Below are 11,961 nucleotides of genomic sequence, written 5' to 3' on the forward strand. Positions count from 1 at the left end.
GCCAGACAATCTGAGCAGGGTTGATCCTTGAGCTGCCTAGCTAAGGCATGTTACATTCCAGTTGTTTGTCAGACTAAGCTCACACCTAGGGAACATTCTGGAAATAGAGCTATTCCTCCTTTTTAGGCACTCATGATGATTTTTGCTGTATGGGTTTTTTTGGTACATACAGGTAACTCACAGTTAGTGTTTGGGATTTTTTTATCTGATCATAAATGTATTTCAGATGGCAGGAAATTAATTCCTCATATAGAGAAGCATTGGAGAACTTGAATATTTTTTTTTCCATAATCTAAGATTCTGCTAGTCCCTGGGGACAGATTCAACTATCCCTGCAATATATTAAGCAGATAAGTTTTGCACTAATTATACAACAAGCTTCAACTTGTGTGCCAGAGTCTTTCATAAAGAGATTATGACTTCATTGATCCACTCAGGTCTTTTGTGCTTCAACGACGCTTTCCACAAATGATACAAAATGAGAAGTTCTCAAGTATTGTTTGGTGATGCTGCCCTTCTAACCTGTTGTGACCACACAAATGAGGCTTAACTTTGACTCAGCTGGCCAGCTGCTCCAAAAACATAAAAGTTGGGCTGGAACCTGAATTACATGTGTGTGGGCTGTTCGCACATGCTGCTGGAAGAAAATCTAGGTTATTTGGAAAGCTGCCCAACAGGGAAGTTCTAACAAAGTAAAGTGAGTACACAATAGTAGAAAAGGAGTATTTTTTTTCAGAACTGGAAAGATTTATTTTTTTAAGTAAGTTCACTTTCCTTAATACTGTAAGACATAACCAGCTGAGATTTAAAAGATTTTCATTTGTGTTCACTGTTGCCAAATAGAGTGAACTTTTGCCCCAGATCCACTGAGAGGTAACAAAAGACTTCTCCCATTCTTTGTGTTGGCTGTGTGTAGCTGGACACCATTTTTAGCGGTACTTTTTGTTTAACCCGAGCCAAATTAAAACTGATTTAAACTGACTTTAATCAAAATGGCAGTAATTGGCTGCACAAAATGCATAAGCCTGTGAAATGTTAATAAAGTCTGCGGGGGAAGATGAGGGAGAGGTTGCCTGATCTTCTGGGGCAACTCCCATTCTGAATTAGGCACAGCTTCTCTTGTCCCAGCCTTGTATTCTTACTTGAAAGATCTTTTCTTTCTAAGTCACATATTCCTCCCTGGGGAAGTACTCCTCCTGCTTAACATTGACCACACCCTAACACCTACATACTCCTAGGTCATAAATGGAGCAGAACTATTACCTTTGGAACCTCTGTGCCAGGGACTTGAGTCCATTCTACACAACTGAACAAATAGGATCTAATTGGAAGGCTGTTCCTAAACCATGTATATCACTGCAGGGAAACCCTTTAAGGAAAAGCACCTCTGAACAAACTGTAAACTACCTGTGTGTTTCTGCTTTTTCCCTTTAATGTATTGAGTATATGGCTTTAACCTTCTGCAGCTATAGTGTAACCGGACCATCACAAGATAAACTCTTTCTCAGGGTGGCAATGCTGATATCAGTCCTTTCCTCCTGCAGTATCCACTTCTGATCGCTTTATTTTCTCATTGTGTAGTATAAAATAACAGCAATGCAAATAATCTTAAATAGTACAATATTTTATTTATAATAAACAATAATTTATTTATAATAATATAAATAAAGCACTAATAGAAATAGTAGAATTATACAGTAGTATAAAATATTATTAAAAATAGTAGTATTTTTCCTCTTTCATTTTGTGAAACTGAGCCTGTACTGATAGGTCTGAACTTGCCTACGTGAAAGGATGTATTTATCTGCTGACTTATCTTGTGAAATAAGTTAAAGAAACTATGCCCTATTTTCCATGTCATCATAGACACAGTCATATCCACAGTAGGCTCTCCTGAAATATTAGGGCTTAGGTGTGTAAGGACTGGAGTAGATTTATTTGTGATCAATATAATGGGGTCTTTTAAAATGACCAGACAATAAACTGATGAGTTTTGTGTAGAATTTCTCACTCTTATGTCCAAAAAATTAATGGAAGCTGCATTTACACTATCAAAATACCACTGTGGAAAATATGGCTGGTTTTTTATCATCCAATTGCACAAAAAGAATACTGCACATACTGCACAACTTGCTATAAGGAATTGTAAGCCTTTATTCCTATGTCGTCAGTCCTGTGTGATGTATTATTGAAGTGATATGCAGCGAAACAGTATTTGCTCTATGAAAAAAAAAATTTATAAAAAATATTTATTGCATAGTGAACTATTTTCCACCTAGCTTCAGAATTAGAAGGTCATAAGCACCAGAGATTTCAAAATTCAAAGCAATCAAATCTCAATGCTAACAGCAGACTTTAAAAAAATCTGGATGTTGCTGAGGTCTGTTTCAAAACATTTTAACACTGCCCTGCTGCAGTTGCTTTTTTCCTTGTCTTTCCTTACACTCTTCTGAGTGGGAAAAGAAAAAGCTATCCCTGTCTCAGCCAGGTAAAGTCTGAAGCCTGTGGAATTTGTCCAGGTGGTAAAGACTAATGCCAGTTACTAGCTCAAAAGCAGGCTTTGTGTTGCCATTTCCTTCAGTGATAAACCAGGGAACTGCACTTCCCTATCATACACGTGGTAGTTCTCAGATGTCCACAGTGACTGCTGCTGGAGAAGTAAAGGGATGTGTGCCAAACTCTTTGCATAAACAGTCACTTTAACACTGGTGTGTTTTAGCAAAGCAGGACAACCCCAGTGGGGTGTGTCCTAGCGGTGCATAATAATTAGCACTGTACAAGTGTTAAAAATAACACCTTGCAAGTGTGATGGCATTTCAGTGGGAAACCAGGATGGCCTACTGGTTTCTCTGCTCTAACTCCACTTCCTTAGGTGGGGTTGTGCCTGGTATGCTGAACCTGGCCTGTGGAGCAGCCGGGGCTGGAGCAGGGAGACTGGCAAGACTGTGTTGCCCTGAAACAGGTCCTTCCTGATGGTTTGGATCTTTCTTTCAACATCGTTCAACTTAAAAACCAGGCCATGATTAAGGGAAGAATTGTAATAATAAAATGGGGAGAGTCCATCCACCCATAGTCCCCTGGTATTAGGTCTCTATCATGTGGTAACAACAGTGTTCTAAACTCAGGGCTGATGCAGTAAAGTGTTACAGTGCAGGTGCAATTGGAGCTAACCTTAATCTCCTAACTTGCTGCTGCTCGGGCTTCTTGAGTAATCCCTGTGGTAGCTGAGCAGGGTGCTGACACAGCCCTGCCAGCAGGCAGAGTCAGAAGTTTAAAGGATTTGTGTGCAGAAGCAGCAGTCATGCCCTTTTCTACAGCGTTGATCTACATCCTGACATATGCACGCTTCTTCATTCAAGGCTTTCCCCTGAGGATCACTGAAAGCCTTTCCTGCTGACTCTCTCCCTTTGGGGCACAGGAAGATGTCTTCACAAGAAGACATCTGAAAGTGAACAGAGAAACTTAATGTCTAATTGTATCCCTAGAGGTGGGGGAAAGGGATTTCCTTTGCTTTCCTGTCACACTTCATGTGAATACAGTAAAACAATACACCTTGGCATGTCCCTTGGGATACTGCAGTCAAAACTAAGTGTTCATGTCCTCTCAAAGCCCCAGAACACATACATGCTTTTCTCTCTATCTTCATGTTAAACTTGAGGCAGGTTAAGTTGTCTGTCCTCGACTTTACTGTCAGCAGCCTACCTTCAGTCTGCCTAGATACTTTACTTGAAGCTCTAAAGTAAAACTAAGTGACTCATAACTCTTATCCACAGGTACATCTGACCTCTGTAGTAACAGGGTCAAGCTTGACTGAGCAGCAGATGCTGTCCTTCCAAGGGCAAAGATCAAAACTTGATCTTGAACTTTCCCAGAAACAAAAACTTCCTCAGATACTTCCAGATATGCTTTCTCAAGCAATGCAGGGTCCTCTGGACCAAAACAAAACCACCCCTCTGTTACCACACCAAAATAGTGGTAATAAGTGTATTCTTCTCTCACTGTGCAATCATCCAGGTGCCAACACACTTATGATGACCTGAATCGCTTAATGTCCTGAGTACAACAATAGCTATATACCAGGAATCCTATAAAATAGTTTGTAAAATACTGTACATGTAAGTAAGCCTGGGATTAACTTTTAAGTGCAAAGAATGTCATCTGTGAAAATCTGGTCATCTTTCTTTCTTTGTAAACACTGTCCTTTCCTACCACATTCTTGTGTTACTTTTCTTTTTTTCCCCCTTTCTGTTCCTGCTTCTCTACCCTTTCTTTCTGGGATTTCTTTTGGTCAGGCACTGAACAGAAGTACAGTAGGAGAAGAGCACTTTCCCAGTTTCTCCAGACAGCAGTCCAGTCTTGTCTGTAGTTTAGCTGTCTCTGTGGTAGAGCCATTCTTGCTGATTCTGACCTTCATCTCTCATGCCCAGGGCCATGATTTGGCTGATTTCTCTCCTCTCCTTTCTTCCCCCACCCTTACATGCTTCCCAAGATGTCTATCATCCTTTTCAAGAGCTGCCTGTACAAGATGGTTCTGTTGCATCCCTTCTTACATTTCACGGAGTGTATTTATCAAACCTGCAGAGCAGTCTGTTTTCACATACTCAGGTGCTGGTTTAGATCCTGTTGTGATATACCAGGCTTTGTTCTTGGAGATAAAGTAGAGATAAGTTATCTCTAGAACTCATCTGCTTGCAAGTCTTGGTTTGTTCCCTTTCCAGACAGGGCTTAGGAACCCTAAAGCACCCTTGAGGCATGGGTCACAGTGCCCCTGGAAAGTATGGTCCAGTGAACACTAGCAGTGGTTTCTGGGGTAGAATAGGATTGTCCTTAACTCTGGATCTGGTACTTGACACTATTTTGCCTAAAATCTGATAGACTAAAGGGAGATGTCAGCTTTCATGACTTATACAAACTTATATGAACAAAAATACATGGTTAGCATTTTCCCTGCCGCTGCCTCTCCTTGATCTAAAGTCTGTATCCAAATGTCTTTCCATGTCTTTTTCTAAGGATTTATTTGGTTTCCCCAATGCACATGTTCATGACATTAAAATAATGTAACAGAAGTATCTATGTGGCCTCTTTGATCTTGTATTAATATTGGCTTTCCATAAAAGAGGATCAAGAAGAAAAAATCCTGCTCTGTAGCATCCTGGAAAACATGGCAGACTTGTCCTCCCTTCCTTCTGAACCACCACTGCCAAGTGGTGCCGCACAGCACCAGTGCTTGTGTGCAGGGTCACTCAGGCACCAGCACAGAGCTGGGACCCTCCTGTGGGACTGAGAAAATGCAGTGAGGTGTTCCCAAGCCCACATGATGTTTATCAGGCAGCTTTAGTTTTTTTTATAGCTGTTCCTTATCCATGCAAGATTTAAGCAGTGCATCTGACACAGTCAGTTTCCCATTATACAAAAAGGTCCGGCTGATCTGGGTTTAAAACCCTTGTGAAAACCCTCCAGTGATTCCTTTAATCTATTCAATTGCTTTAAATATATTTAGGGGAGAGCATAAAACAAAGCAGTGTTGGTCAGAATGCTCTCATATGCCTTGTATGTATGTGTAGTCCATAAGAAAAAGCTGGAAGTGCAAGGTGGTGGGTCTTTATTTATTTATTTTCTTCTTCTTTTTCTTCCATATCAGACTTAAAGTAAAATCTATGCTTCTTTACACAGACTGTTGGGAGAGAAATCCTGCTCCATTTGATAGATTTCCTAGTGAACAGCTATGGACGTGACCCAGTTATTACCCGGTTACTCAATAATACCCGGATTCATATCATGCCAACGATGAATCCCGATGGATTTGAAGCTACAAAAGTGCCTGATTGTTATTACACACGAGGAAGGTAAGGGTGGCTTAGGAGGGTGGGAGAGGTAAAAGAGATGGGTGGGGAGTAATAATCGCAGATAGCCAGAAGACTGAGTCATACTTGGTGGAGAGCAGAGTCTACAGGATGTGCTAGGGCTAATTTTTGCCTGTGCTCTTCTGAAGACATGTTGTTATGGCATAGAGTTTCTGGAAGACTGAGTCAGACCAGTGTTTATATATGGTGTGGCCAGAAAAAATTGGTCAGAAAGGTGTAATGACTTCGCCTTTTAAGCAGGAGACACAGATTGCTAATACAAGCACAATTCCCTATTTTGTAGCAACTTTAGAGTGCTACAAGAAAAGAAGGAAAATTCCACCCACAGGGATCTATTTCAACTGGAGAATTCTATAACCCTTCTTAACGAGAAAAGGTGTGTCTAAGCTTGTTGAATGGACTTCTAGCAATGTGTTTAAAATCATGTTGAATGTGCATTTAGTAAGAAGGAGGAGTTACACAAGCAGAGCTGGCTGTAATAGGTTCTGTGCTAATAGTAGTGGTAGGAAAAAAACCTACACAGAAGAAAATATAACTTGGCATTGCATCCTGTGTTACTTTTGCATTCTTTAATGTGACTATTGCAGAGAACAAAAAGGGGATGAAAAGCTTAACAAGCTAGGAGAAGGAAAGAGAGAGTGAGAGAATGGGAAGAAATGCCCAAAGGACAAAGTTGGAATGTGCAGAAAAAGCAAACCCATGAGCTAGAAGTTCTCTTGGATCGCTGGCCTTGGCAACATCAGAAACAAGTGCAAAGAGAGTGTTACAGTGCAGATACTGCAACACGTGTATCAGACACAAGGCCCATGGAAAAGAAATATCTATGGACTGATTTGTGGTAGATGTTTCAGAGATGTTTATTTCTCCAGCCGCATGGCCGGGGCTCTGCCGAGGAACTGCTCAGTCACAGGACCCCAGGGTCCTTCCCGGGCAGGGGAACACAAAACAACCAAAGGGGAATGAGGCTGACCAGGGGCAGCGAAACCCCTTGTCTGTCCCCTCAGGGCCCCTCTGCCAGGGCTACATGGCAGGAGGGGAAGGGACCCCAACAAGAGAGTTCAGGTAGTTTAGTTCTTTAGGTGACCAGTGTAGGCCATCCTTTTTATTAAGAAAAAATGCATTCCTCAGCAAATAGATGGAACTTTTATGGAGGGGGGTATTTTTTATCCTCTCACTGTCAAATAGAGTTTAACTGACTGAGTTCAAAAATTAATGCAGTCAACGGTGAATACCCTCTTTACTCCTGTACTGACCTGTCTGAGTGAAAAAGCAAGAGAGCATTTGCACAGGCTGGACCTTAAGGTTTAGGGAGAAGATGTACTGGTGTTTGACTCAAATTTTTTCTGTCTGTTGAGAGTGACAACAGTCCAAGGGATACAGCCATTCAGTAGTTACCTTGGTCCTCTATACAAGCAGGAAAAACACATATAGGAGGAGGACAAAGTCCTTCTGATCTGCCTCTGGTTTTTCTAATTCACTTACGTGTAGGTGTGCATGCTATGTGCATGTTAAATATTCTGTGTTTCCACTTGGAATTGTTTTATTGTGTCCTATGAAAATTCCAGTGCTGCCAGAAAGCAAACTGAAGTCCATCACCTTAATGCTTGAGAAATAAAAAATGGTCATCTTGCCTGTTCCCTGGAGACACTAGCACACCACATATCTGGAGTACTGGGAAGCTGGTGATGTGGAACTATCCACAGGCAAAACAGTAATGGTAATGTCTTCTCTCTTTCTAAGATACAACAGGAATGGAGAAGATCTGAACAGAAATTTTCCTGATGCCTTTGAAAATAACAGTGCTAGCATTCAGCCAGAGACTCAAGCAGTAATGGACTGGATAAAAAATGAAACATTTGTTCTTTCAGCAAACTTGCATGGGGGTGCCCTGGTTGCCAGTTACACCTTTGATAATGGTAACCCAGGTAAGCTGGTAACAAACTCTGTTCTCCACAACTGACTGGGTTTAGGAACGTTGTCTATACCAAAGCAAAATTTACAAGGATTCCTGCAAGGTTCTTCTAGCTTTTGAGTCAGGATGGGCAAAATTTGATAAACCCCATCAAAATTCCCTGCCTAATACGGCCATTTGGGTGATGTTTGTCCTGCTCGTAAGCCAGCACTGTATGTTTTACCAGTAATGAGACAATGGCTATCTTCATTCTGCAGTTACTGGCTCTTTGAAAGGCTATAGCAGATCTCCAGACGATGATGTCTTTATTCACCTGGCAAAAACCTATTCTTCCAACCATGCCAGCATGTACAAAGGGACGGGGTGTGACAACAGGCAAACCTTCCCAGACGGCATCACCAACGGGTACTCTTGGTACCAGCTGGAAGGTAAGAACATCACTGATGTTTCATTCAGCTGCTTCTGGTAAGATGTTCTCACTTTTCATTACTGTTTATGTGTAGCCAAATAGAAAATGGGGCTTCTGCACTGTGTATGTTGTTTTCATTGTCTGAATTCAAAGACTTAAAAGGTTCTTGGAATGGCTTTGGCAGTGGCAAATCCTGTGCCAGCCTATCTGTCCCTTTTTAGTTGGGAAAGCTTGAATGAATTTAAGTCAAAGATCCACCCTTCTCAGCCACAATCATCATCATTTCCAAAATGAAGTATGCTTTAGAAAACAACACTCTATGAGTAACTAGAGTAAATAATTAAGTTGGTTTTCCACAGGAGGCAGTAAATACAAGTGTGGCATTGAGGAATAATTTATCTGATTTACTTTTCTTACAGGTATGATGCAAGTACCAACATTTTCACTTAGCCATTTGTCTTTTAGTTTGACCTTAGTGTTTCTTTGCAGCTGAACACCCTTTTATTTCACTTTTAAGGTGGAATGCAAGATTACAACTATGTCTGGGGACAGTGTTTTGAAATTACATTGGAGCTGTCATGCTGTAAATATCCTCCAGCAGACCAGCTGGAAAAGTTCTGGAGAGACAACCAAGTTGCTCTGATCGAATATATCAAACAAGTACACCTAGGTGGGTATGCAAATGGGGGTGGAGTGAAAACTGAGGCCAGCTTAGGGGGAACTCCTCAGCAGCCTGTCAGTGTCACAGCTCACAGGGAAGAGATCTGGGAGCTTCTGAACAGGAAGTGCTACAAGGCCAGGGGATGGGTAAGGCAGGAGAACTTACAAGTGTGTCAAGTGAGGGGCAATGGGTGCTGCTACAGGTGTGCAAGGGGCTTAAAATGTGCTGGGGACAGGCTCTGGGGCATGTCTGACCATGCACTCCACCCCTCCCCTCACTTTCCTGAGCAGCCTTGGGACAATCATTTATTTCAGACATCTCTAAGTGTATGTGTGCCTCAGCACAGGGTCTTTGCTGCTTGGATTTTGTAAATTTGAAAGGCTTCTCTAGGTGTGATCTGACTTCACATTTGGAAGAGAACTCTGCTTAGTGAAGCTGTGGTGCTTTTCAGTGAGTTGAAGGGTTTGCACAAATCTGTTGCTTATCTTGCATTTTGTTGCCTTAAATATCTGACTGCTATTTTATCTCTGCTTAATGCCTGTGCTGCCTTGAAGATGTTGTGTGGGAATTAAGGGAAACTACTTCATAAGCAGACATTGTTGGTATTCTGCCTTTGGGAAGTACTAGACAAGAGGCTGACTTATTTTAAATTACAAAAAGAAGGGGGGGTGTGTGTGTTTGTGTGCAAAGACTGCCAAACCTGTATTGAAGATTGAAGCCCTTCGGTAAAAGACATACAGTGTGTATGATGCCTTCAGCAAATGAGATTTAGGAGATTACAGTACCGTTTTCTAACTTAACATGAGGGTAAACTATTAACAACAGCCAAGAATTTTCTGGTTTAATTCCCTTCAGTGAGACCAAAGTGACTAGTGATATTATTAGATGTGCTGAAATGTGGTCAAACAGCCTTTGAGTGCAACAGAACAGTCTGACTTTCTCAGAGAAGGAGGCTCACCAGTTACAGCTCATGATTTTTCTCTTCTCTCCCTTTTTCATAGGTGTCAAAGGCCAAGTTACTGATAAGAATGGGAATCCTATTCCCAATGCCATCGTGGAAGCCAAAGGAAGGCCACACGTCTGCCCCTACAGAACAAATGAACAAGGGGAGTACTTTCTCCTCCTTTTGCCTGGGACATATGTGATCAATGTGAGTATGCAGCCTTACTGAAGTATTGCTTCTAATTGCGTTGCGTTCCCGAGCACAGTAAGACAGCATCCTTAGAGGTGGGTGAGCTGAACTGCTCAAATCATAGATATGAGGTGTGAAGACTCTTTAACAGATTTTTTAAAAGGTATATATTTAAATATTAGCAGAAAGGAAATTTTTTGATACAGTCCTCAATGTCCAGAGATAACAATCCTCTGTAGAGCCAGATGGGATGAGCAGCTGGAGCACAGCAGCAGGAGCTTGAGGTGTTTGAAACAAACCACAGAGCTCTTGCAGGGTGAGGGGAGGCTGGGATCTGGGCAGCACTGGGCTGACACCACCACCAGTGACTGTCATTTCCTTGTGTCAAAATGGTTTCTCTGTGGAACTACTAGAGAACATCCATGCCCTGTAGGCTCTGCCTGCTGCCAAGGGCTTATGCTTGAGCATCACTGCAGGATTCCCTCTCTTGTACAGCAAGAGTCTTATTGCTATAACGTGAAAACTATACTCTTTTCTCATTCTGTGCTCTCAAATGTATCTTTAGAACAATTTTTCTTGTACATTTAAAGTGTAAACAGTGATTGTTTCACAGTTGAACTCAAGGTTTCAAACCAAGGAAGAACACTTTTGTATTTGCTCCTAGGCTACTGTACCAGGATTTAAATCGATGCTGAAGACAGTGGAAATACCTGACAACACTGGTAACTTCAGTGCTTTGAAACAGGACTTCTCTTTCCCAGAGGTCTCAGATCAGATCCGTTCAAGAGTTACTTTATGTCCCAAAACTCCCCTCTACCAAGAGCTCACATGGGCTTCAGCTGCAGTAAAACCAACCATACACATCTTGGTTTTAATGACTGTTATGCTTGTAATTTTCAAATAAAGTCAGACAAATAAAGAATGACAAAGGCAAAATCTTCCTGCACAAATGTGGCTTTTCAGAGAAGGAATTGTATATGCAAAAGAATGTATGTTTTTATAAACCAAATTCTCAGATTCACGATCATGTTTACTGGATTTTGTAAAATACTGGCTTGACAATTGAATGTTTTACTTTAGTTATAGCAGACATATTTTTAATTGTAACAGACTATCATATTTTTCTACGTAAGTATTTTAGTCTGAATAAATTTTGTACAGCCTCTGGAGATAACTGTAGAATTTTGATGCAGAAAGCACAAATGTGTTTTGAAGACTTTTCCCAAATTCAAAAACATTGAGGATTGTACTGCAATGTTTCCTGCAAGCTCAGGTTCCTCACTGAGCCAACAGCTCAGGTGCTTACACAACTGTAAGTGATCAGCTCAAAACTAATTTCTCATAATAAAGCCACTGCTATAAACGAGGAACAGCATTTTTATGTATGCTTCTTACCTGGATAGATGAGACTGCTCAGGGCTCAAATGAGGTGAAGACCAGTAACACAGACATGTTTTAAGGTAAGAAGATGAAAATGAAATGTGAGTATCTGCTGAAGCTGGATGATAATCTGCACCAACAGGGAAAAGGGAGGAATTTGTAGCTCTGAAAACTGTGTTCTCTTATGGCAGAGCTGCTGAAAACAATGTGGAAAGAGTCACTGACAGCTTTATACTTTGTCCATTTTTAACTGAATTTGTTGTGGGACAGAACCACATACAATTCAGAATTCTTTGAATAGTTTTGGCAATGGCTTCATACTGCTTAAACGATTTCACAGCCCTGCTACTACACTGTTGGGACTGTTTAACACCCATGGCAGGAGCTGGCAGGCACACTCAGCAAGGCACAAGCCAGCTCCAGTTACAGAGGGTTGTTTCAGTGTTCCTCGCCTGGCTGTACTGCAGGCAGGATTAGCAGATTCCTTTTGCTTGGCCAGTTGCTAGTCATTTTCAGGGCCCTTTGAAGCTGCCCAATAAACACAAGAATTTATCAAGAAAAGCCAGTTAGTACCATCTCCTGTGTTTATTTTAAAGCTTTTTC

General features: G+C 41.4%; 1 protein-coding gene across 3 annotated transcripts in view; it reads left to right on the forward strand.

Annotated features, from left to right (window-relative positions):
- Window positions 1-11,345, forward strand: part of CPM (carboxypeptidase M) — a 28,256-nt gene extending 16,911 nt beyond the window's left edge. For all 3 annotated transcript variants that reach the window (XM_042017814.1, XM_042017815.1, XM_042017816.1), the window contains 6 exons: window positions 5,674-5,846; window positions 7,605-7,789; window positions 8,034-8,204; window positions 8,703-8,855; window positions 9,848-9,996; window positions 10,643-11,345. In XM_042017814.1, the coding sequence (XP_041873748.1) occupies window positions 5,674-5,846; window positions 7,605-7,789; window positions 8,034-8,204; window positions 8,703-8,855; window positions 9,848-9,996; window positions 10,643-10,882 (1,071 nt within the window). In that variant the 3' untranslated portion in view covers window positions 10,883-11,345. The remainder of the gene's footprint in view (window positions 1-5,673; window positions 5,847-7,604; window positions 7,790-8,033; window positions 8,205-8,702; window positions 8,856-9,847; window positions 9,997-10,642) is intronic.
- Window positions 11,346-11,961: the final 616 nt, after the last annotated feature.

This window comes from Corvus kubaryi, unplaced genomic scaffold (assembly GCF_017639235.1).
Source record: "Corvus kubaryi isolate FWS band 111438036 unplaced genomic scaffold, C.kubaryi_AGA036_p1.0 137, whole genome shotgun sequence".
Classification (NCBI taxonomy): Eukaryota; Metazoa; Chordata; class Aves; order Passeriformes; family Corvidae; genus Corvus; species Corvus kubaryi.